General features: G+C 48.6%; 2 protein-coding genes and 1 long non-coding RNA gene across 11 annotated transcripts in view; all 3 read right to left on the bottom strand.

Annotated features, from left to right (window-relative positions):
• Window positions 1-1,387, bottom strand: part of EBF1 (EBF transcription factor 1) — a 266,220-nt gene extending 264,833 nt beyond the window's left edge. For 4 of the 8 annotated variants that reach the window (XM_086851244.1, XM_086851238.1, XM_086851243.1 and 1 more), the window contains exon 1: window positions 435-1,387. In XM_086851244.1, coding sequence (XP_086707370.1) covers window positions 435-568 — 134 coding nt within the window. In that variant the 5' untranslated portion in view covers window positions 569-1,387. The remainder of the gene's footprint in view (window positions 1-434) is intronic. The other 4 variants (XM_086851245.1, XM_086851241.1, XM_086851242.1 and 1 more) reach the window with 2 other exon arrangements.
• A 5,307-nt stretch (window positions 1,388-6,694) lies between these two features.
• LOC147650338 (uncharacterized) lies at window positions 6,695-15,333 on the bottom strand. The gene is made up of 3 exons (XR_015276806.1): window positions 14,973-15,333; window positions 8,399-9,763; window positions 6,695-7,625 (listed from the first exon to the last, which is right to left on the bottom strand). It is a non-coding gene; the product is annotated as an uncharacterized LOC147650338 (long non-coding RNA).
• Window positions 15,334-16,629: 1,296 nt separating this feature from the next.
• RNF145 (ring finger protein 145) overlaps window positions 16,630-24,924 on the bottom strand; it is a 46,280-nt gene continuing 37,985 nt past the window's right edge. For both annotated transcript variants that reach the window (XM_086851237.1, XM_023935874.2), the window contains exons 7-11: window positions 23,766-23,906; window positions 22,549-22,731; window positions 20,786-20,933; window positions 19,756-20,112; window positions 16,630-18,242 (exon numbers count right to left, since the gene is read on the bottom strand). In XM_086851237.1, coding sequence (XP_086707363.1) covers window positions 17,814-18,242; window positions 19,756-20,112; window positions 20,786-20,933; window positions 22,549-22,731; window positions 23,766-23,906 — 1,258 coding nt within the window. In that variant the 3' untranslated portion in view covers window positions 16,630-17,813. The remainder of the gene's footprint in view (window positions 18,243-19,755; window positions 20,113-20,785; window positions 20,934-22,548; window positions 22,732-23,765; window positions 23,907-24,924) is intronic.

Genomic DNA, 24,924 nt, shown 5'->3' with positions numbered 1-24,924 from the left:
ATTCTGACGAGAATAGGAAAGCGAGGTAGAGAAATATATTTTGGATACATCCGTGCACAACTCGCCGCTTTCCGGAGGAAGAAAGTGTCATTTGAAGATCTTAAGACTAAATCAGCAGCAAACATAGTTTTGAAAACTCCTTCCTCCGAGCGAACACAAGGAGAGATGAACCCTACCTATCCGTACCTAGCGAAACTCCCCACTTCCTTTATTGTTGTTATCATTATTTAATAAAAACTCATTCCTACGGGACAATAGGGATAAATATTTAACCGGCGACATCTACGCCAAACTCAGTGCTGGTAGCAGCGCTCCAGAGCCGGGTTTTTGTTGGCGCGGGGGGAAAGGCGCTGCGGGCGGGGAGCGCCCCGGGGCGCGGAGCGGGCGCGGGCGCGGAGCGGGCGCGGAGCGGAGCGGGCGCGGATCCTGCCTACCTCTGAGCGGCCGTGCTGGCGTCCAGGACGCCGGCTCCCTGCATCCACGTCCGCACCGCGTTCATCCCCGCGCCGAGGGGCTCTTCCTTCATGCTGCTCCCACTCCGCTGGATGCTTTCCTGAATCCCAAACATGAATCAGAAACAACAGCGCAAATCTTCCTCCTTTATTCAAAATTTTTTAAAAAGTGATAAAATCGCCAGGCGGACTGTTATATGTGGGTTGTTTTTTTTTCTTTCTTTCTCTCTTTTTTTCTCTCTCTCTGTAGCTGATCGCTGGAATCAAAGCAAGTCGGAGAAAGCAAACACAGGCACGCACATTTAAAAAAAAAAAAAAATCCAGAGGCAATCAGAGCCCGGTTTTGTCGCTGCTGTTTGCTGCGTGTGCAGTTTGTTTGGGTGCTTGGAGGGGCTGGCGGGGTGCTGGGGGCTGGTTGCAGCGCTCGCAAGCCGGAGGAGTACTTGAAGTCCCTTTTGTATGAAGACACCCCTCGGATGGCAGCAGGCAAAAAAAAAAAAAAAAAAAAAAAATCTCAGATGGCAGTTTAAGAAACAATAGGACGAACGGGAGCTGCGGCAGGCTCTGCTACATCAAGTGTCATTTTCCAGTGACAAGAGAGGCAAGTCCCCCCCCTTCTCCCCTCTCTCTTTTCTTTCTTTCTTTTCTCCCTCTTTCTTCTCTCCTCTCCCAGCCGAAGCGCTCTCCGCTCCTCTCCTCTCTCCTCCCTCCTCCAGCCGCGCAGGAAGCGAGTTGCCGGAGCCGGGCGCACGCCGGGAAGGGAGCGAGAGGGGCGCACCCGCGGCGGCGGCGCGGACGGACGGCCGGAGGGAGACCCTGGGGCTCCCCGTGCCCCCTCCCTCTCCCGCAGCGCCGGGCGGACTCGCCGTCTCTCCCTATGGGAGCCACTTTGACTGTCCCCGCCGCCGAACACGAGCCCCGCAGCCCCGGCGGGCGGGGGGCGGGGCCGCTCCGGACACGCCCCCTCATTTGCATCGCGTCACCGCCCCGCCCCCGCGCCGCCGCCGCCAATGGGCGCCAGCAAAGCGCCGCCGAGGGGGCGGGGACACGCCTCTCTCATTAGCATAGCCCCGCCCCCGGCGCGCCGGCCCGGGGGAAAGTTGCCCCGGAGCGGCCGGGGCGGGCCCGGCGCAGCGCGGCCGCGCCTTTGTTCGGCGGCGCTGCCCGGGAGCCCCGCGGGCCGCACGGACACCGGCACGGACACCGGCCCCGCAGGGCCTCCCCCGATCACCGCACCGACCCCCCGGAGCCCGGGGCCGGCCCTCGGCAGGAGGGCGCCGCGCTGCCGCACCGCCCGCACAGCCGGCACCGCTGAGTGCGGGGGTGGCAGAGCCCTCCCCGCTGCCCCCGGGACCCGCCGGCAGCGCCAGGCTGCCCAGCCCGACTGCCCAGAGCTGCCCGAGCCCGGGATTGTCGCTAGCTGGAAACGCGTGCGGGGCAACATCCCCGCCGCTCGCCCCGCTCCCGGCTCCGTGCGCTGCTTTGCTCACAAACACGCGATTTCCAACAGGACGGTGCGCGGTGAAAGTTCTTTTTATCTTTTTTTTTTTTTTTTTTTTCCCCCTAGGAAGTCCGATTTTTGTTTTTCCAGGGAAAATAGTAATTATAACAAAAGCGGTTCCTGTCCTCGCTAGGGAAGAGCCGGGCCGGTTGTGCGGCGGCCGAGCGGGCGCAGTCCCGCATCTCTCCGCGGGCTCCCCGAGCCGCCGCTGTCCCCGCATCTCCCTCCGTCCTTCCCCTGCCCCAGTCGCTCCGTGACCGAGCCGCTCCCGTCTCGTCTCTCTCACGGGCTCTTGCCGCCGAAGGAGCTCTCTGTGCCTCCCCAAACACAGGCTTGCCCGTCTTTGCACATAAAATGGAACAAATCCCTGCTCATCCCGGCGCGCCGGGCTCCTCGCCCGCTCCACGGCGATGTCACACCGCGGAGGGAAAGCTCTGAAGTGTCCGGGCTATCTCTGAACAGCTGTCGTGTCTCTCTGTGCCCCCGCTCCCCGAGCAGAGGTGCGGGAGATGCTGCCCGGGGGATGGAGGGGCGGCCGGCTGCTGTCCGCTCCTCCCGGGGCAGCGGAGCCCACCGGGCTGCATCCCCCGGCCGGACATGGGCCTGGAGAGCGGCCAGTCCATCTATGGCACCACTCTACAGCACCACAGGCACCCCACGGCAGCCCGGCAACTCCACAGGAGCCTTCCCAAGCACCTGTACATGAGTTTGTGTGGCACAGCCGCCTGAAGCCACAGCTAAGCCCCGGCAAGAGAGCTGGGACTCCAAAGCAGGCACAGAGCCCGCTGCCAGCACTGAGAAACTGCCCCCAGTCCTTGGCTTCAGGCGAGTCCACACACAGAACATCCACATCCCCAGCATTTTGCATCCTCACATAGGAACTGTCACAGACAGCAAGTTTTCACATTCCCTGAAGATGCCATTTGAATCTTGACACGATGCTACTGTGTCATATCTCAGGGAGTTGTGGAAGAACACGGACACACAGCCACACATGAATATTTACACCATAGGTATGGCATAGGAGCAGTTTGGCTCCTGCAGAGCTCCGGTTTATTTGGCTTCCTTCAGCTGCTGCTGTATCAGTTGTATCATATCCAGCCTAAATGCCTCCATGGTGAGATACATTCTGCAATTAAAAGCTATTTGCACCTGCACTGATTGCTCCTTTCCCAGGGCAGGGATCTGCCCAGGGAGGAATAATGCATTTGAATCAATATACTGAGCAGTTGGCAGATTTCACCCTTCAAATCTGTTCAGGGGATCAGGGGACCGTTTCCACGCCTTTTCCAGGATGCTAAAGGGAAAAGCATCCCAGCTGCAGTCTGAGGGCACCTCCACCGGGCAGGGACAGCCAGCCACAGCACTAACAGTGACGAGTTCTCCTCTGTTTTCCTCCTTATACAACACTTGTGCCTCTGTGCCCAACACACAGGGAGCTCTGGCTGAAGGCTGGGGGGAAGATGCCCCGTCTGGGGCTTAGGGGTAGTCTCAAAGCCACAAAATAATTGCAATAAGGATGAAAGAGTTAAACACTGGCTCGACCCCCACAGGAGTGTGAAAGAAAAGCAGAAAGGAAGCAGGGAGGGGGTGAGAAAGTCAGGACTTTGAAAAAAATAAAAGCAAAAAAAAAAAGCAAGAGAGCTAGCAGCAGTCAAGGAGACTTCTTGTGCTCCATCCACCCTGCAGAGGCCAACCCTGGAGAGCACTGGGGCTTTGATTTTAAATAATTCCCGGTTGCCTTTAGCATTCACTTTCTGTCCCCTGCCTGGGTCTGCTCTCTGGACCAGCACCACCCCCGGAGCTCATTCCTGTGTCCATCCTTTCCTCAGCATGGCCAGCAGAGCTGGAGGATGCTGCACAGCCTGTCACAGGGAAACCCTCAGTGCTGGGACTCAGCTCTTCATCCCTCTGCTGCAGAATCAAACTGGGGCTCACTGCACTGAGGGTTCCCTGCCAGCCCGAGTGAAATGCTCTCTACATCCAACACAGAATAAAACACAGAGACTTGTGGGCTGTGATTTGCTCCCAGGGGTGAGGAAGCTCCCAAAGCGAGCGAGAGCCGCAGGGTTGAGCCGTGGATTCTGCCCAGCAGCACAAAGCCAGGAGCTGAGACTTTGCAGCACCAGCAGCTCACAGACAGCACTGGGACATGGGCACAACATCCCTGATCATGACAGATGGCAGGGATGGAAGAAGAAGAGGAAAAACTGGTCCTGGCTTGCTTGTCTTGTGTAGGAAAAACCCGGGTTCCTGGGGAACAAGTGGTTTTGAGGCTTTTGAACAAGGGAGCCATGGAAGGAGACCTCGCTCTGGAGGATAAACATAACTGCTGTGAGGCAGGAGATGGAGGTCCCAGAGCACAGGAGTCTCTCTTACATAGGGAAAGGCCTCTGCCCTGCCTTCACACTATTTCCAAGTGGGCCCAAGGCCCCTCTTGCCTCTGACCTGGAGTTTATCCAGGACAAATCCCTCTTCCTGCCTCCAGTCCCTCCTCTCCTGCCCTGGGGCTCCTGGCACAGCGGGGATGGTCAGGCCTTGCTTCCCTCTGCCCAGACCCCAAGGGAGGGAAGAAGTAGTTGGAAGTGGGAATTTCAGAGAGAAAAGCCTTCTTCTCCCTCATCCCTGACCTTTGCAGCTGGATGAGGCCCCCCAGGGGGACCACGCTCCTTCCTGCCCTTCTGGGGAGAAGGGAGAGGAGCAAGGGACCTGTGGCAACGGGGGGAAGGGGAGAGGCAGCCTCTCCTCTCAAGGTGGGACTGAAAGCAGAGCACTCAAGTGTTGAGCCTGCACTTTTCCAAGGGTTTGGAAAGAGTTCACTCGTGTCGTCCCCAATGAAAATGCTTTTCCTAAGTATTCTCCTTATGGGCTTCTGTGTCGATTCAAAGATTTTCCATCCACAGATAAATCCAGTGTCTGCCTTGGCAGGTGATGACACTGTTTAGCTACTTGGGGTGCTTTATTCTTCCTACTTGGCTAGCTCCCAGGGAGAAGGAGAGGAGAAAAAGGCTCAGAGAACTGGGAATTGGGATAATATACTCTGACTAGAATAGTCATGTTCAGGAGAGGGTCTGGATGCCCCTGGGACCAGCAGAAGACCTGTCCACAATGTGGGGTGACAACACCCCACTTTCACCCTTGCTACAAAGAAGAAGCAGTAGCAGGTGAAGCTCATGGAAAGGTTTCATCCAGGAACTCTCCTCCTCCTGCCTCCCTTGGGGGACTCCCGGGTTATCCCTGGCCACGATGGGGTGTCGGCGCTTCCCCCCCAGGCCGGGGCTCAGTCCTGCGGGTGCTGAGCGGAGCAATTGCTCCAAGGGCCGGGGAAAAGGGGAACCCCCCTCTGGGTACCTGAGGCAGCAGCGAGAGGCCGGCCGAGAGAACTCCTCAGAGGGAGGACGGGAGGATGCGCCCCCTCCCCAGGCTCAGCGCCCCCCGTTATTACCCGGGACAGGACCCTCGGGGGCGAGGGGCGAGCAGAGCTGCGAAATTACATCGGGGCCATCGCCCCACGGGGCTGCACGGAGGGGAGGGCCGGGAGGGAACCGCAGCTGCGCTCCCGGGGCCCGGGGAGGGGATCGGGGCGGGTCCCCCGGGCGGGTCCCCCCCGGTGCCCCCGGGCGGAACCGAGACCGGGGAGGGGGGGGGGGGGGGGGGGACGGGGGGGGGCGGCCGCGCCGCGTGCCCACAGCGGCACCTGGCGGACACACCGGGAACTGACACCGCGGGAACGGGAACCGGCATCCATTGGGAACAGGGATCCATTGGGAACCGGGATCCATTGGGAACAGGGATCCATTGGGAACAGGGATCCATTGGGAACCGGGATCCATTGGGAACAGGGATCCATTGGGAACCGGGATCCATTGGGAACAGGGATCCATTGGGAACAGGGATCCATTGGGAACCGGCATCCATTGGGAACAGGGATCCATTGGGAACAGGGATCTATTGGGAACGGGGATCCATTGGGAACCGGGATCCATTGGGAACAGGGGATCCACTGGGAACCGGGATCCATTGGGAACCGGGATCCATTGGGAACGGGGGATCCACTGGGAACGGGGATCCACTGGGAACGGGGATCCACTGGGAACCGGGATCCATTGGGAACCGGGATCCATTGGGAACGGGGGATCCATTGGGAACCGGGATCCATTGGGAACAGGGATCCATTGGGAATGGGGTCCCGGGGAATCCATTGGGAACGGAGACCCGGGAGAGGGGGATCCTTGGGGGTGATCCCGGGGGACAGGGATCCCATGGGGAAGGGAATCCCGGAGGAGGGGATCCTTGCGGGAGGAGTCTGGGGAAGGGGGATCCCATGGGAAGGTCGGTCCCTGGGTGGGAGATCCAGGGCAGGGGGATCCCGGGGAGCGGTGACCCCAGGGGAGCAATCCCCGGGGTGGGAAGGAGGCGAGATCCCGGGGGAGCAGCTATCCCGAGGGGACAGTCCCGGGGGGACAGCGGTCCGTGGAGCAGTCCCGAGGAGGGGCGATCCCAGGGGGATCATCCCCGGTGAGAAAAGCGGCTCTCACAGCCCCAACCCCCGGGATCCCGGCACCGGAGATCCCCGTTCCCCTTCCCATCTGGCTGCAGATGCTCTTCTGGGCAGGGTGAGCCCCCAGGGTACCCAGGGAAGCTGTGGATGCCCAATCCCTGGGAATGCTCGAGGCCAGGCTGGATGGGGCCCTGAGCAGGATTTTGCTTCCCTGCAGTGCTCACACAAGCTTGCCATCCATTTAAGTCTAGCCCGTATTTATTTATTTATGCTGGCAGCCACTGGGCAGATTACGGTTATTTTATCACACAAAACCTTGCTATGATTTTTACATCGTGAGTTCAGCAAAGCATTAAACATCTAATCAACTGCTGTTGGCTTCGGGGAGAGGTGAGTGCTTGTCTCCCATTGAAGAGTGAAGGGAGAAATCCAGAGGCAGGCACTCCCTCCCTCTGAGAGGATGAGTGTAAGCATATTACATGGAATGGATTTAAATACCTACTAAAGTTGTCACACGCTTTGCTGAATCAAGACTGAATATTATCAGAAGTATTTAAGTGGCTCTGGAATCTATATCTCCTTTTAAACACTTTTGAAAACTCTGAGGACTTTGCATCTTGGGATTTCGACTTAAAGGTGCACAAGCTCTTTTGAAGGGTGCCCTCCAAAATCCCAGGCAATTTCCCACTTGGGGAATTGGATATTCAATACTTGCTGGGTTGAGAGCGTGAAGATTTCCACATCTAGGACTGGATTTTTTGGGATTTGGCTGATCTTTTTGTGTTGACCATTTGGAAATCTGTTTCCATTGGCATTTCTGTAAACGTCAGAAGGTCCCACGACTTCAGCAGAAGCAGAACTAAGTTCATCATCTGGCTCAGAATTCTGCCTGGAGCCACAGGCATACCTTTGAGCAGTGAGACTTTACCAGAACACAGCATAGGGGTGCTTAGGTTGCAAAGTTTAAGATATAGAGAGACACATTTATATTGGCTTTTCCAGAGCTTTGGACATCTTGAACTTCAAGTCCCAGTTTTGTTGATCTAGATCAGAAGATCATTTCTTTGTTTTCACCTTTGTCCAGGATCTCTGTCACTTGAGGCAGACCAAAGACACTCACCTGGTTTTTCCATGTGTCTCTTCTCAGGGCCTTTTATTAAAAATATCCAACCTGTGTGAAAAAGAAAAGTTCTGGAAAAGGGACAGCTGGACAGTGCTGGGGAAGAAGGGAACTCACTGGGAACTCTGGGTTATTTTGTGTTAGTTAGAAGGTTTGTACCCATTTTAAAACCTGCATTTTAGCAGACTTAAAGCATGTTTAAATATTCTTACACACAGAAATGTTTTGGAAGCTGCTGTTCACTAACTAACCCTCATGTGGGGAGTGAGACATCGTGGTCCTCAGCAAAGCTCAGCTCCTGCTGACTTTTCCCAGGGAAGGGGCAGCCTCTCTGAGCAGGCATCTGTGTTTGTTCCATATGCACACACATCCATTATGGATAACACAAACGCTGCTCCTGCTTCCCGAGCAGGCTCTTGTGCAGGGCTTAGGAAGTGAAGCATTCAGAAACCTCCCAAAATGTGTTACAAATGATGTATGGAGAAACAACTTCCTCCAGCACTGAAACAGAGTCATTGTCGTGGCATGATGAAGGAACTGTTCAACAGACACAGCAGCAGCGCTGGAGCTGGATTCAAGCCAGGGTATTTCAAGCAACTTGTAAAAAGTTCACAGATTCTTTAATGACTCCACCTGGCCAGAGCAGGACCTCTGTTTATGTGCCTTGCAGAAGATATGCTGCAAGAGGAGTGTGTCTGAGCTGATACGAATCAAGCCAGTTCCTCTAACATCGCGTTGGTCTGGAATAGCTGTTGACCTGATGGAGTGTTAATGGGAACATTTATTTGTTTCTTTATCACTACAAAGATGTCATATATACTTACCCTGCTGCTGCCACTGTTCCCAAAGGGCTGTCAGCACCAGAGCCATTAGAACACGACTGCCAGAGGTAATTTTTTTCCCCCCTCACACATTATTTCTTCAAATGATTCTGTGAAGAGAGAAAGAACTCGGATACAAAAATTGCTGGTAAAAGAACAGTACAGTGTGATGTGAGCCAGAGAAGCTTTCCTAAATGCCTGTCAGTCTCTGCCTTTATTGCTTACAGACAGCAGCACAGGCACAGCCTGGATCTGTCTTGGCACAGGGGGTGAGTGCTGTGCCTGGCGCTCTAAGGATGGGATTTCTCCAGTTCACGGGGACAGGTGACAACTGCTGTGGGACCAGGGCACTGCACCCCAGCTTTGTATGTCCTCAGATTTCTCATGTGAGAGCCCACAGACTCTACCAGGGTGTTTTGGTGGCACAGTCATCAGTAAATAAAAATCAGGCAGAAGCCCACTGCCTTTACCTGTGGAAGCAAAACAATCCCATCGCATTTCATTTGTGTCACGCCAGGGCTTGACAGTTTAAGGAAATTGCTAATGGGACCTTTTACTGCAGGGTCACGAGTTCAAACCTGGCTCTGTCGGTAATGACCAGCAGTATCTGATGAATGTTTGATGACGTGAGATGAAAATATGGGGCTCAATCCATTTATCAGTAGGAAAACCCTTCAACAGCTCGAGCCCCTTCAAGCTAATCCCGATAGGAAAGGCAGCGAGGCTGGAGCGTGAGCGAGGCCCTCCACAGCCCTACAGAAGATCAAGGTCAGGATGGGGCCATGCAGATGGAAAAGCTTAGAGCAGAGAGGGCTGGGCTGCACCTTTCTGTGCATAAACAAATCTACTGCTTAATGCACCAAAATACTCCCACAACAGCTCGGAATGAGAGAGCCAGATCCGGGATTGTTCTCAGAGGGACAATGATCCTGCCATGAGGGGGGAGATGCAAACATCGGGAAATCCGGGATCAAGAGCTGCCTGAAACTAGTGCCAAAATTGGGGAATTCACCATTTTGCAAGCTGAGAAGTTCTATCTGAATTTCTCCATATTATAATGACACCGTACAGTTGAAACTCAAACATCACGGTAATGGGTGAGGAGTTAGTAAATTAAATAAAATATAAAAGGAGTTAGTAAAAAGTGTTAAAATGTGCTCTTGTAAAAAGTGTTAAAAGTTTTAAAATGTGCTCTTTTTTGTTTGTTTGTTTTCCCCGAGATCAACAGAAAAAATAAATTCTTGCCTGATTCAGTATTTCCAGCCCAGCAGGAGAAGAGGAGGGCTCGGCAAGCGGGGGAGTGCCCGATCCCGGGATGGAGGCTGGGGAAGGATTCGCATCCCTTGTGCTCGCAGAGGGTTCCCAGAGCTTCGGAGGGAAATGAAAAAAGCGTGAGGGCCATCTGCTGGGAGCGGGGAGGGCATTCTGCTCTGCCTCATTGTTCTCCGCGCTTTTGCCACGGGCTAGCTCCAGCTGCAGGGACCACCGGCAGGATGCTGAGAAATTTGGGGATGCTGGAGGGGCCGCGCCGGCGTCGTTTACATCAGTAAGGCGCCTGGCACCTAAAAACATCATTTTAAAGGGAATTACAGCTCTGCTGACTCTGTCACCAGGAAACACAACACGCTGTGCCAAGTGATGGAGGAGGCTGCTGGTGTGCAGGACCTGCGGAAACACGGCAGCGGTGGCTGAGGAACAAACAGCCCGCAGGGATGGGAGCTCTGGAGCCACAGGGAGAAAATAAAAACCTCCTCATCACCGTTTACAGGGTCAGAACAGCAGTGGTTTTCTGTCCAGGAAAGCTCAGCATTGAAATCAGCAAACCTTCATAGCTGCAAGTGTAGAAAAGAATTTTCTAATTTGAGTGTTTTCCCCCATCTGTGTAACATTTCTGCATAAGACTCTATTCCTGCTCATCTTTACACTTCCTGGGATTTGAACCGTATTGATCCACGTGTGCTTCCTTCCAGGATTTTTTAAGGCTGCAGAAATGACAATTTCCACACTAGTTACAAAATAATTACCCATAATAATTTAATAATGAGCTTTCCCTTTAAATTATTAACATAGGTAGCCAAGAAAATTGTCAATTTTAACAAGTTTAAATTCAAATGATAAATTCCAAATCTGTGTTAAATGAGACCAGCAAATTAGCAATTAAAATATTTATGCAAGAAGGCAAAAGATATTGTATTCAAGGAGCTGCAGAGCAGGCTCCCATCGGAGTATGTGACAGTGGCCTGTGTTTGCACATCCCAGTTTTAAAATTGCTAAAGGAAGAGGGGAAAATATCTGATCCCATAATTGCAGCTGGACAGTGTTGACTGGCATCCAGTGGGATTTCACCAGAATCCAAGCAATTCTCAGAATACCCCTGGGTTATACTGAGCAGAAATCCTGACCCAGATGAAATTATTTCTATCATTCAAATCGTTATCTGTGGGAATCTCCCAAGGAATTGCCTTCGTGGCCCTTCAGAGCTTTGTCACAGAGAGCAGAGTCAACTGTGCTGGTTTTTAAGAAAGGGGAGAAAAAATGCCTTTCAAGCTGAAAGTACCAGTTTCAAAGCAGATTTCTGATGCCCTGTGAACATAAACCCCAATTTTCCAGCAAACTCGGCAGTGGACCAGCACCATGGAATGGGCCAGAGCAGCTCTGCTCCCGATTTTGGTGGTGAAGAATGACAAGAATAACAGTAATAATAGTTATAATAATAGCAATAGTAGTAGTTGTAACAATAGTAATGGTAACAGAGTGTTCTTTGCCCTGTGCAGCTCCCGGCGCTGTTTGGGCCGGCGGAACCGCTCCGGAGCTGCCGGTGCCGGTCCTGCACTGCCCCGCCAGCACTGGCTGACCCCATCTCCTCCTGAGGCTCCAGCCTCCTCCTGCTGCTCCCCTCTGCCCCGGAGAGAGGATCCAGCCCTTGGGAAGCAGCCCCGGGCTCCCAGGAAAGCGAGAGCTCCGCTGCGCCGGGCGCGACTCCATCCAGATGTTGGTGCAAACATCTTTAGGGCAGGTGTTGGAGAGGAGGCTCCTCTGAAGTGGTGCCCAGGGGGAAGTTTGATCTCACAGACTGAGAGAACACCAGAGGAGCAAGAACCCACCTCAGCCAGCAAATCCCCCAGAACACAGCTGGACACGGAGCACATGGTGTCCAAAACCAGAGGGGGCAGCTCCAGACCCACCTGACAAAAATCAGCCTCGTGTTGTGCTTTCTGTTGAGAACAACAGGCCCATTTTTGGTGAAAATGTTTCTGACAGCATCAGTGAGCCCTCCCTGCCACGTGTGACAGCTGGACCCAGGGACAGGCACAGCCCAGAGCCCCAAACTGCACCCACCGAGCTCAACAAGGAGCTGACACACTTAAAATCAATATTTAAGCACATCAAATAATGTGCTTCAAGTATTCTTCAATGTCCATTAAATATTCTTCAATAAATATATGAAGAATATATATATAATATATAACAATAATGAAGAATTCTAGTAATTCTCCACCACTGTGTTTGAGGTTCTCCCCCACAGATTGTTTCCTTCCACCTGTGCTGGTGGAGGAGATCTTTGCCAGCCTTTGACCAGACCAGCTGTGCCCCAAACTCAACCACATCCATGCAAAGATTTTTATCTCCAAAACAAGATGTATTTTAGCAGGTTACAATTTTTCATTTTTCTTTACTTATCAACACGTACTTTCTAACACGGAGGGCCTTTGAGAAATTAATTTCCATCTGAAAACAAACAAGGGCTGAAACAGTTTACAAAGGAACCCATCTTTCAAGGACATTTCCTTTTAAATTGCACAATGTGGCTCTTAGCAAGGAAAATAAATAAAACTTAATCTCCCTGCATTCCAGCTGGCATTTTTTCCCCAAGCTAGAAGCGAACAATCAATTTAAAGAAAACTCAGACTATGGTCAATTAAGAAACTGTATATCATTTCATTTATAAATACCAGATACCTATTCAATTGATTATTTTAATCCAATTAAGTCAGTTTCACATTTTAAAATTCCTGGGAATGAAGTCATTTATCCACATCGCAGACCTGGGCTTTTCACATCTGTTGCTGCAAAATTCCGCAGCTCGTCTGGTCTTTGGCTGTGCTATTAGCTGAGAGTGTTTCAGCTACCAGATTTATTTAAGGATGTGGATTGTAAGCCTCCAGGAAATGGCAACTACTGGGGAATATTGTGTCTAATTACTTGTAAAACAAAGAAATCTTTTTTTCCCTTTTTTTTTTTTTTTTTTAATTTGGGTTGGTTATGTATTTAAATTATTTTTCCCCAATGGCTTCTCTCCTTAACCAGGATGGTCTCTTTTAGGTTTGTGTGTGTCAGGATGTTCTCTAAGCATTGTTTAATCAGCACCCAGCACCCAGCCCCTGCTTCTCCCCTTCCCAACCTCTCTTTTCCTCCTGACTCCATCATCTTCATCCTGCTCATCTCTGCCAGGGAAGAGGAGAAGGAAAAACCCTCTGGAAAACGACCTATGGGCTCCTGGATAACTTGTAGAGAGCTCTCCAAGTCTAGCAGGCAAGCTTTTTCTCTGAAAGCATTTGTTTTTCAAGAGAATAACCAATACCTTGGAGCCTCAGAATGCATTTGCTGTGTGGTTTATCAGCTGGATCATAACTTCCCTTAAGAAAAGGATGGAATTTCCCTGGCCAGGCTCTCCCCACTGGCACTCAGCATTCCCAGCCCCAGCAGAACTGCACCAAGGAGAGAAGCCAGCACACCTGGGTCTCTAGCAGGGTACAGGGAGTAAAATTGCCATAATTAAAAGAAATAGGCATGGCCAAAAAGAAAAAGAAACCTGGTGTCATTGGGGTGTGGGGCTGTGGTCTTTAATGTGGCTGCACATGCAAATCACAAAAATGGGGATCAGCAATACTACCACACTCAGCATTGTCACACTAAGAAAAATGGAGTTTGAGGTTGCATTTACTGACAACTTTATGCCAGCAAAGCCAAAGAGATTAATGGGGAAATGTATTTGTCAATCTTTCCCACAAATGTTTTTGTGGGGCGACATCACAGGCGAGGTTTAGAATGAGCAATCCACACACAACAGCTCCAGGCACTGCAGAGACTGAAAAGCTGAAAAATTGAAGGTCTCTTCACACAAATTTAACATGCAGGAGGAAAAAAAGCCAGCAGCAATCCCTGGCCACCTCCAGAGCCTTCCTGGGAGCAGCACAAACCTGCAGAGGGCCATGGATTGTTCCTTCTTGAGACCTTCCAACCCAGCACTCTGCCCCAAACAAAATCCAGTGACATCAGATCCACCCCCAACTGGTTCCTTTCATTCTGAATTCCAACAATTTCATTCTGCTTCCCAACATCAGAAAAAGCTTCAAACAGCCAGTTCTCCCAAAAAGTGTGTGTGTGGGATGGGGAGGGGTTACACACTGATATCATTAATCTTGTATTTATATCTTATTTCCCAGAGAAAATCTGAATTTTGAACCAAGTGAATTCAAACTCCTTGCCTGCCCCTGACAGTTTGGAAAAACGTACAAGTCTGTTCTCAAACACCCAGAAAGTTTAAGCCCAATTATTTTTGTCTATATTACAAAATGATTGAGGCAACTTAGAAATTTAATTTAATGAGGAAAAAGGGGACTCCGAAAGAAGAGATTTTCCCATGCTGGAAAACCTTGTGCATTTCAAGAACTCTCAGTCTTGGCATAAAATGAAGTGTTTCACTAGGAACAAGGAAGGAAATAGATTCCTCTGCTGCAAAACTGCCAAAAACCAAAGGAGCTGAGAGCAATGTGGCTCAAAGAGAGGCTTTCAAATCAAACCTCTCACCACAGACTTGTTTCTCTCCTCATGGAGTCATCCCACCTTGTGTAAATCCATTTATTTCCCTGAGCCCAGAGCTGGGACACCCGATAGGACTGACTAGACACACACCACCACACCATGTGATCAGCGCTCCTATTTCCAACAAAAATCCAACCAGCCATAAAATTCCCAACTGTTCCCATTATATCACCTAGCTGGAAGCATCTTTTTGAGTCCAAATGTTCATCAATCACACCACCATCATGAGTCCACATGAAAACGATTTCAAGCCTCAGCCTACAGTTACACCCTGATCATGAACACTCCAAGAGCATTTTTTTCCCATATACTCATGCACAGCTGCAGAGAAATAGAAAATCAACTCAAAGCAGTGTCCAAGAGGGAGTTCTGCACCAGACAGAGCACAAAGGTCAGGAGTGTTCGCCCAGATGCTCTACAGAGCACTGAGACAGACGGTTCATTTCATTCCTAACCTCCCTGCTCCTCCAGAGCAGCCTCTTTTCCTCCTGTTCAAGTTTATTTCTTCTGCAAGATCTGAGCTGGCCCTGGTTTTGGCAGTTCTCACTTCATCCCTGAACTTCCTGACCTGCAAGATATGGCCTGCTTGGCTTATCAGTATTTATTTCCCACCCACCCCCATTCTTTGCAGGCCTATTTTTAAGTTCCTCCTAGAGCTAGCTGTCCCTAGTTTTCAGTAAACAGTACCCTGACAGCATTTCTGAGTTACCAAAAACCCAAAATGAAGCAAAAAAAATATGAATACACTCACCACCACAACCTCCTTGAACTGAAGTTTTCTAGTCCAGGTTTTACAGACCAGTTTGTTGTGTCTCACCCACCCTGCAGCACTGGACATGCTCCACCTCACTTGGTTCTTACAACTCCTTGTAAAGTGCTGGCACCTCATGGATGTAACTTTCAAGCCCTGTTCCTGTGAGCTCTGCAAGCCTCTCTCTGCTCCCCTTCCTCTCCCTCTTTAAGGGATCATTTTTTTCAGTAGGGAGCGCATCAGAGCTGTTTCCATCCCATCACGCTGCTCTTTGCAGGACTCCCTGAGCCCCCACGTCTTGGGGCACCTTCTGCAGCACAGAACAGTCACTTTGGGGTCATCATTTTCCCTGAAAGATCACAAACCTTCCTGATCTGCCAGGCTCCCTTCCAGTGCTGCATCCACCTTCCCATCCTGTAATCCTGGCAGGCAGCTGTGTGTGGAACCTGCTGCTGGACTGTTGATTCCCAACGAGCCTCCAGGTGAGCTCACCCACGGCTGTAAATCCTTTCCTACAGCTTTGGCACCACCAATTAGCTATGAAGAATTCAGGTTATAAATTAAAGGCCCATGGCCAAGAGATCAGTCGAGCTGAGAAACGGTGTCAGCAGTGAAAACAAACCTCAGGGGGTTGTTACTTTTTCGATGTGACAGTGTGGGATAGGAATGACCCCCGTGGCTCCTTCCTGCCCTGCTGCCCCCAGGAGATCCCACAGGTGAGTTCCTCTCCCTCCCTTCCCTGGGGCCACCTGAGGTACCCCTGTGGCCAACAGAGCCCTCCAGCCTCCCTTCCCAAGGCTGACCAAGCCTGGCTCTTCCCACCTCTTCCCACTTGGATAACACTCGCTCCCTTCCATGGAGGTGAGGTGATCCCATCCAGAGTTTCCCATTACTTGTTTCACAAGTTTATGGGATTATTTTTCCACATCCAGGGACAGCAAGCAGAGTTTAAGAGAGCATCATCCTTCAAACACATTCTGTGAATTGAGGGAAAGCCTTTTTCCCACCATACTAAGGAGCATCCTGTAACTGCCCTCTTCAGAAAATCCCCATTTCCTGACTCCACAGGCTTATAAAGTGTGGCAAGAATGGAAACAGACTAAATCGTGTAGATGGAAAGCTTGGGCATGGACAAAACATCCGTTTGAGAAAGGTTCAATTCCACAGAAATGCAGGCATGCAAGAGCAGAACCCAGACCATGGATTGACAGGAGAAAAAGAGTACAAGAAATTTTATTTTTTTTCCTCCCCTCCCCAAACACACCAAGCTGCTAATAAAAGTTTTGGGATGATCACTGAAAGCACATGAGAAATCCCAATTTCTGATTAATAGACAAGAAAACAAAATTGATACACAGAATCAGAAGATGGTGTGACTGATGCTCCCATCCTGTCAGGGGAAGGAAAGAGATTTGGGGTTTGTTTGGGGCTCAGTAATAGCAGGCACAGCCTCCAGGATGAGTTCTGCATTGGCCAAGATCTGGTGGCAAGAGCAGGGGAGGGCAGGAGGTACCACCAGGACCCAGAGCACTGAAATGGCAATGGGGGAGAACACAGACACAGGGAGTTTCACTCATCAGGGGGAACAGAGGGCTGTTTCTCGAGCCTCTCAACATGTACTTGTGGAATTTCAGTGCAAGAATCACATAACCAGGTGTAAAAATCTTCAAATGTAATTTATTAAGACATTCAGCTATGTCTGTCAGTCTACATCCAAATTTACTACTAAAAATAAAATAGTATCACATTTCACATTAGGAATACCGACTTTGAAAAACACTTGAGTCAAGCCTATCGTATAAATAAGTGACTAATTTCTCTTCATATCAAAATTCACATAAAAAATTGCCTGCCCCCTACTCCCACCTATTTCCCCACCCCAGTCCCTTGTTCTACTTGAAGCCATGATGAATGTAAAAATTTAAGTATGGACATGTCCTCGTCAAAGAAATAAAGGTGCAAACCTATTAACAGCTTTTAAAAGTGGCATTTGCGGAGTCTGATCATACACAATAATGTACTCATTCCCAAAGTGCAAATATCGCCAGAGTTTAATACTGTTTTAATTCAGCTGCAAGGGTTAAACATTACACAGCACAGTCCTGCAAGGCCTCTATCCGTGCCCTAAAGCTCATCCCACTTTCCTCCCGCAGAGGCAAAGCGTTCATGAGAGCTTTAGTTTACTTCATGCAGCCCACACTGTGCCCATTATGAGCAAAAGTTTCATATACATCAAAATATTGATGACTCTGTCATAAAAGTCAAGAGTCACTATAGATTACATGAATTCAAATGCAACTGCCCCAAGAACACCCAAAGCATACACACGACGTATTGAGAGTGCTTCCATCTCCTGGTACAATCACTGCTGTTACATCTTTGATTTTTGCTTACGTGCCATAAAAAATGTCAGCGACCGAAGCTGCCCATCCGCCAGAGACCGGCAACTCGCGGCCCGTAACGCCCCTCAGCACCTGGGACATGGCTCTGTGCAACTCCTCTCCCTGACCAAAAGCAAGCCAGCCTCCTGTCCCACTGGCCACAACGTCTCACAGACCTCTCGCTCCTCTCACCCCTCACCTACATCTTGAAAACACTCTTGCACTATTTATTCCCAGACATCCTTCCTATGCCCACAGTTCAGAGAGCTTCTGGAGTCATTTCCACTACATCTCACTGGAGTTACCACTACCAAGCAGCCCATAAAAATCAGCATGGGAGATTACATTTTGACCAGCATTAATAGCTACACTTCTTTCACAGCTGTGGAAGGATTGGTTTTCTTCTGAGTCAAACGTGGATCTCTGAAATGTGTCTGTTCCCGTGTCATCCTCTGTAGCCTCAGAGCTGGCCACAAACGCTCAGATCTGGGGCAGGGCACCCCTCTGGGGCTGCAGTGAGTTCTGCAGCACAGGCTGCTCCCTGCCTGGCCTCACAGGGGCTCGTGTCTCTGTCCGTGCTGGGAGACACCCCCGGCTGGGCAGAGGCCTCGGGGCTGTCGTGTCCATCGTGGCCCCTGCTCGGGCTGTCCTTCACACTTGGCCTGTGGTCACATTCAGCACCAGGCTCAGCTGTGTCTCCAGGCCTGGTGTTTTGCTCTGCACTAGGATTTGGCTGCTGCACTGGCTCTGGTCCCAGTCCCGGGAGCTGTGAAGGGCTCTTCAGTTGGCAGTGGCACAGAGGGCAGGTTTCTTGCACGTACAGCCACTTCTTAAGACAACCCGCATGAAAAAAATGGCTACATGGTGTGATTACAGCAGTTTTCATATCCTGAAAGACACAAAAAAAACAAAACAAAAAAACAAAGAAAAAAAAAGGAAATATATTATTACTTGTAATCCCATTCCTCTCCTCTCACCTCACACATCTAATGGGCTCACCAGACGTGGAAGAGACAGAAGCAGTCCACAGACAAGGAAGAGAATGTTCCTTCCTTCACACGCACAGTGCTTCACATAGAGGAGCAGCTGAGGGAGCTGGGGGGCTCAGTCTGGAGAAAAGGAGGCTCAGGGGGGACCCTCTGGCTCTGCACAACTCCCTGACAGGAGAGGGCAGCCAGGTGGGGCTGAGTCTTTTCTCTCAGTGATCAAGTGACAGGACAAGAGGAAATGGCCTCAAGCTGTGGCAGGGGAAGTTTGTTTCATCAGTAAGAATTTCTTCACAGAAAAGATCATCAGGCATTGGAAAGGAAGAGTCACTGTCCCTGCAAGTGTCCAAGGAAGGCCTGGACATGGCACTCAGTGCTGTGGGGATCAGTCACAGGCTGGACTCAATCTTGGAGTCTTTTCTGACCTTAATGATTCTCTGATACACACACAGTGCAAATACAGGCCAGGTCTTGCTTTATTACAGGTATTAAAAATGAGGCAAAAAACCTTTGTTTGTAAGATATTATTAAACATGACCTTTTCAGGACAAGAATCACAGGCTTGGTTCGCTCAAGAAACAATTGTGCAAGTGAAAACAGCACAATGACAGATACAACATGTAACAACAGCAGAAATGAAGTGACACCATGAACTCTGCCAGCTGAGACCCACGTAATTCTAGTCTGGTGTTCTGAACGCTGTCCTTCAATCTGGCAGTTTTACTCTTCAAAGAATTTCTACCAAGTTTGGAGCCAATCCAATCCCACTCTTAACTGCATACTACTAATGTTAGGGTGATTCTTTCACTGTCACACATAACTACAATTCCTATTCAAGAGGAAGAGACTTTGGAGCTAGAAGTGTGATAAAGATATTACTTTCAGCATTAATGTCTAAGGTCCTTACATCTGCTGGCTTATGTTAGCAAGACCCTTAACCTTTTGATAATTAGGTTTTTGCTACAAAACTGACACTGCACACGAAGCAGCAATGTCTGTAGAAACTGAGCTGCTCCTACAGAATAGTGACAAATCAGCTACCAAGAACGTGTTGGCTTTCACTAACAAAATCCTCCAGTAATGAAGAAAGGGCACATTTGCTCCTACTACTGAGACTTTGGCTCAAGCCAAACATGAGAGGTGTCAAAGCAGCTTAAGGACAGAGTTTGCTGTGTAACTGGAGGGAAAAAAAAAGGCAATTTAAGCACATCCAAGCTCTTCATTCCTAAGAATTATCTTGGTGACAGCACTCCAACTCAGTCTGCACAAAGCAGAAAACTGGGTGATTCCAGTAACTTACTGAGCACAGCATTATTCATTACACATAATTCAAGTCACTTATTTTATTAGCTGAAGACTGAACTTAGTCTGGGGGTATTTCAACTCAAGCCAATCCTTTGACACTTCCATTCCTACCTGGTAGCAGATGGCACAGATGTCATTGTGCTGCTCCAGCTGCTCCTTTGTGGCCACGGGCAGAGATTTTATCTTATTCACAGCATCTCTGCGAAGGAGGAAACTCTTCCAGCCCAGCTGGGCCCGCAGCCACACGTTGTAATAGGAGTGGATGAAGATGATGACGGAGCCCATGACAGTCCACTCCCCAAAGATGGTTTCTGAGACGCCGTAGGCCACCACGCACAGAGCCACCAGGAACTCCAGCAGCCGGTACGTGCCGTTCACGTAATAGATCACATCGTCCATGTTCTCCACTGGCTCCTTCCTGAACTCCTCCACCATGAACAGAACGTAAATGAAGAGTGTCCCAAGCACCTGTAACACAGAGCAAGACCTTGAGTTCTGCTTGCAGTTCTGAACTGGAGCTTGAGTCAGTGCTGGCCACTGAGCTCTGTCCACACTACACCTCCAAGATGGACAGAGGTCAAGTCCCAAAGCAGTGAAATTGTTGCTGAACTTCAGGACAAATAAAAGTTGTTCTTTCTTGCAAAACATTTAAGCTTGTTCTCAAGTACTTCCCCTTCCCGAGTTCAGAACACAGCTGAGTTGATTAAACAGGAGCACTGAGCATTTTAAGGGGCAATTAAAAAAATTTAATAATAAAAACCCAACTAATAACAATACTTATACTATAAAACATTTCCTCTATTTACACTACTGTGTTTTGAACATCAAACCACTTTCAAAGTATTATAGCTAAGTAATGGCACATAAATGAGTACTCTGGGAAAAATCCTTTTTACTGTAATAGTTACACACCCTCAAAAGCCTTTTGGCTTTACAATTTGAGGCAGACTTCCATTCACCTCTGTTCTCAGCCCACCCAGGAGCTCCTCAGCCTCAGATACAGGACATAGAAAGAGATTTTTTTATCACCCCTTGTAATTCTGCCCTTCTCTCATCCCTGTTCTTTTCTCATCATGTATTTTCTCCCTTAGAATAATAGGATCACTGTTAATGCAGGGCTTCACAGGACTGATATTCTCACCTGAAGAGAGGTTAGAATACTGCTGGAAATAATGATCAACAGCCAGAAATCCATGTGGAAAAACTGACAAATCATGTAGGCCATGTATGCGGGGAACACGAGTAGGAACAGACAGAGGCTGACTGCTCGGAAGTGCTTCCACAGGCTCCTGCAAAACAACACAATAGGTTTTTATTTTTCCAGTCAGATTTGAGTGTCAGAATAAGAATAGAATGGCTGCTGGATGTAGGCACATTAGATGTTTGCTCAAGGCTTTATCCTGTTGAAAGGAGTTTTTATTTTACTTGGGCACAGTCTCATTCCCAGCTTGCACACATGCCTACAACTGTGCAAAGTTCTCTCTCAACTGACCTTTGCTGCTTGCAAGAGAAAGACAAAAATTATGGGCAAAATAAGTACTTGAAGTACTGAATGTTACAGATGGAAGTCCATTAAAATAAATTATTAAATGTATAACTGTTTGGACACTTCTCTAAACAAACAAGAGGTCACCTTTATTAATTAAATAATTCAATAATTCTTGTAACTGTTCTTCATGATTTTGCTATTATGTGTGGGGCAAAGCTACTTCCTTTCATCACCAGATTTAACCCTGCTGCCTTTAGAAGTATATTCCCCAATTCAGAGATCACAAACGAAGAAATGTAGCAGGACTTGAACATTTATCTCTGCCAGTTCTTACTCTGCTCCTATCATCTACTTCTTCCTAATCTCCTCCCCCAACCTAAACACACCATCCATCTTTTTACAGCCCACCCATTTGTGAAGGCTTTCAGAATACCTCCAGTAATTTACAATACTACCTCTACTTGTTCCTCAGGTTGTATTTTAACCTCACTTATCTCTGGAGATGAGGTACAGAAAAAAAGCATTTGGGGGAACAGGACAGCAGCACAAGCTGATTAATTCAATACAGTCTGAAGAAACATCAGAGTGACTTTGAGGTCTGCAGTTCTGTGTCTGTGGGTGAGGGAGGAAGGGAGAGCTGAAGTGGAATGTATCCCATTTCTTGCTGATTTAGAACTCCCTGGGAGATTTGGCAGAAGAGTTAAAACTCACTATCCCCACAGTCTAATTGTTGAAGCTGGGCAGATGCTCCTATCCTGGCTCTACTCCCTTTCCCTCTGTTTCTATCCAGAAGTTAACTTGCTGCATGCAGAACACCTCTAAGCTAAACAAACTCTACACATAAACAAACCTTCTCTGTTCATTTCTTCACTCACAGGTTACAGAAAGGGAAAAGACAAATGCAATTGACAAAGATAAAACCAGATTCATATGAGAACACCACATAACCCCCATACAGCTCTTCAAAACACAACTGAAACTGAACAATCCCATACAATCCAAACATGTGAGACAGTAAGACAAACCTTCCACCTCTTATTTTGTGCTAGCAAATCTTATCATTTTGGGATCACAAAAAAAATAGGTTTTACAGTATCTAACACATGGTCACTCCTAGAAACTTCCCACTCTCAATAGCTGTGTGAGATCACTGCTTTGGAGGGAAACCCACCCAACTGCAGAGGAGGTTAAGAAAAATCATTCTGCAAATCCACACAATGGGGTGTGGGTGGGGACAGCACAGTCCTGGATTTGCTTAACTGGAACCACAAAACTAGAGAACTTGGACTAGAAAAGAAATCTGCATACAGAATAAACCAAGGCAACTTTACAAGTACTAAAAGCCATCAATTACTAGTTTATCACCTCCTAAAAGAGCATTGAGTAACTCTCAGTTTAGGAAACCAGTCTCTTACTTGTCCCTTGAGGCTCCCAATGCCAAGACAATGGGATCAGCAATTTCCAGCATGGATTGAAGGATGGATGCCACCACAATGAAAAGAATAATACTGAGCAGGAACGCCCGATGCACAACTTGGAGCTCAATCAAACCCGTCTGCACGGCCAGGATCAGGAGTGTGACTCCTTCAGTCATCCCCCTGCAGATCAACACAGTCAAAAAAACAATCACATCTCTGTGTCAATGCTGGTTCAAAAGTACATCTAGAAACACCAGGAAATAAACGGTCTGCATCTGTCACAACCTTTCATATGTCACTGGTTTTAGGTTTCACTGGTGTCCTTGGAAGGCTTTAACCAGGGAGGGATGTTTTCAGAAATGCTCAAGTGCTGGGCTTAGGAACCAGCAGATTTTGCTCCTGACAAGCAGTGTTTGGGCTACATCCAGCTCAGACACCACAAAGCATTTTAAGGACCCAGTTTAGGCAAATTACCAATTTTGCCATTTTTGAGTTTATTCCTCATGTACCTAAACCAAATACAGCTGTCCACTTTCTGTCTTGGAACCTCAGAGTGACATTAATGCCTTTGAGGATCACCACAACTATCTGATGCAGTACATGCTTCACCAAAAGATAGTTTTACATAGACTAATCTTATGCAGCCCAAATTTATATCATTGTTGCTTCCACATCTTGGAATCCAAAATGTAAAACATTCTTTTACAAATGGTCTCAACTCTCTATAGAGTTATGGGCTGAAGGAACAGGAAAGGCAGCGTCAGGATCCCAATTTCATATTAGACAAGTTGAGACAAGCCTGAGAAAAGGCATTTTGGTTATTTCCCATAACAATTTACAAGCAATCCATACAATGCTATGTTTTAAACCTCACAGATTAGTAATGTTTCATACATGATTAGAAGGGAGATGAAGAAATGAAAATATGAAGTGTTTATATTATGCAAGCATGTGAAAAATTTTCAGTGACTCATGAAAATAAAAGCAATTGTAAATCCCAAGTAACAGCCCTGAATTTGTGCAGAAATGAACAATCTCCCAAGAAGTCTGTAACAAGTATTTTCACTTCAAATCTTTTCAATGTACACACAGACTGGAATACGAAAAACCTGTCAAAAGGTCAAGAGTCAAAAAAACAGCAATGCCACCCCGGTATTTTTATATAAATCCCCTTTTATCTGTTTCTTTTCAGACCCTAGTCACAAGGCACTCACCTGTTCATAGCAGGATCATTCATGAATGCTCGGTAACCTTGCAAGTAAAACTTGCAGAGAGTCAGAACTCCCAAAGCAACAAAAGAGACTGTGAAGACCAACCCCAGCAGTGAGTACGGAGTGCTACAGCATTCGGCAATACTGCCACGAGAGAGAGGAAAAGAAACAAAAAGAAAAGGTTGATCAGTTAAAAGTAATGTCATGAGCTCTCTCCCCTTGTCCTGTTAACTGTGCAAGTTTGTTTCCAAGCAAAATTGGACTGGTTTAATGAAAATGTTAAAAGTTCCACACTTCCATTAAGTCTTCCAATAAACGAAAAAGATGAGATGGATTTTATTACTTCTTTCCAAGATGTAAATTCATTTCAGCTCCCTCTTGGAGGCAGGGCTGTGCTGTGACATCCCTGCAGTCCCCTCGGCACGGGGCCACGTGGTGGCACTGTCCTGCTGTCGCTGGGGTTTGGAGCCAGCAGCCAGCCCAGAGCCTCTGAAGTCACTCGCTGCAATTTCACCCAGCACCACAAAGACCCAGCTAAAGCAGACGGATTCACTAAGACATGTTCTCTTCCTATCCATAATAATGCACACCAACACCAAACTAATATGTCTTGTTGGGAGACTGGGGCTGTCCCCATCAGGGTCAGGTAGGGCAATGCTTGTCTTTGGAAGGGTTGAGCCTGAAGCAGCAGAAAAAGCCAGCAGAGAAGGGTCTCCTTCAGCTGGTTTCTTCCTCTCTTTTACTACAGCAAAGTCCCAGAGACGGAGACACCAGACTTCACTTGACAGCTGCATCACCCACTTTCTGCTCTTCTACTGGCCCTGGCACTGTGATATTTGAGGCAGCCCAAGCCCCAGAATGTGCTTTGGGTTTGAAAACACAGCACTGCCGATGCCAGGTAAGGATAAACAACCAGCTGTCAGCCAGGGGTTACACATCTGGAAATACTCATGCATAATCCAAGGAAATACACTGACATATACATTATTAAAAAAAAAAATCTTCATTTATTCCTTAGGATGGTAGTCTTGAGAGAGAAACTGCCATGGTCAAAACCATGTCCTGCTAATTAACTGAGTGATGAGTGAAGCAGTCCAGTGCTCTGACAAAAGAGTTTTGAAGAAGCACGTGCTTCAAAAATAAACAAAGCTCATCCAAGAGA

Source organism: Cyanistes caeruleus, chromosome 15, assembly GCF_971803275.1.
Source record: "Cyanistes caeruleus chromosome 15, bCyaCae1.hap1.1, whole genome shotgun sequence".
NCBI classification, from domain to species: domain Eukaryota; kingdom Metazoa; phylum Chordata; class Aves; order Passeriformes; family Paridae; genus Cyanistes; species Cyanistes caeruleus.
The sequence above is the reverse complement of the archived record's forward strand: the minus strand, read 5'-3'. Positions and strand labels throughout refer to the sequence as shown.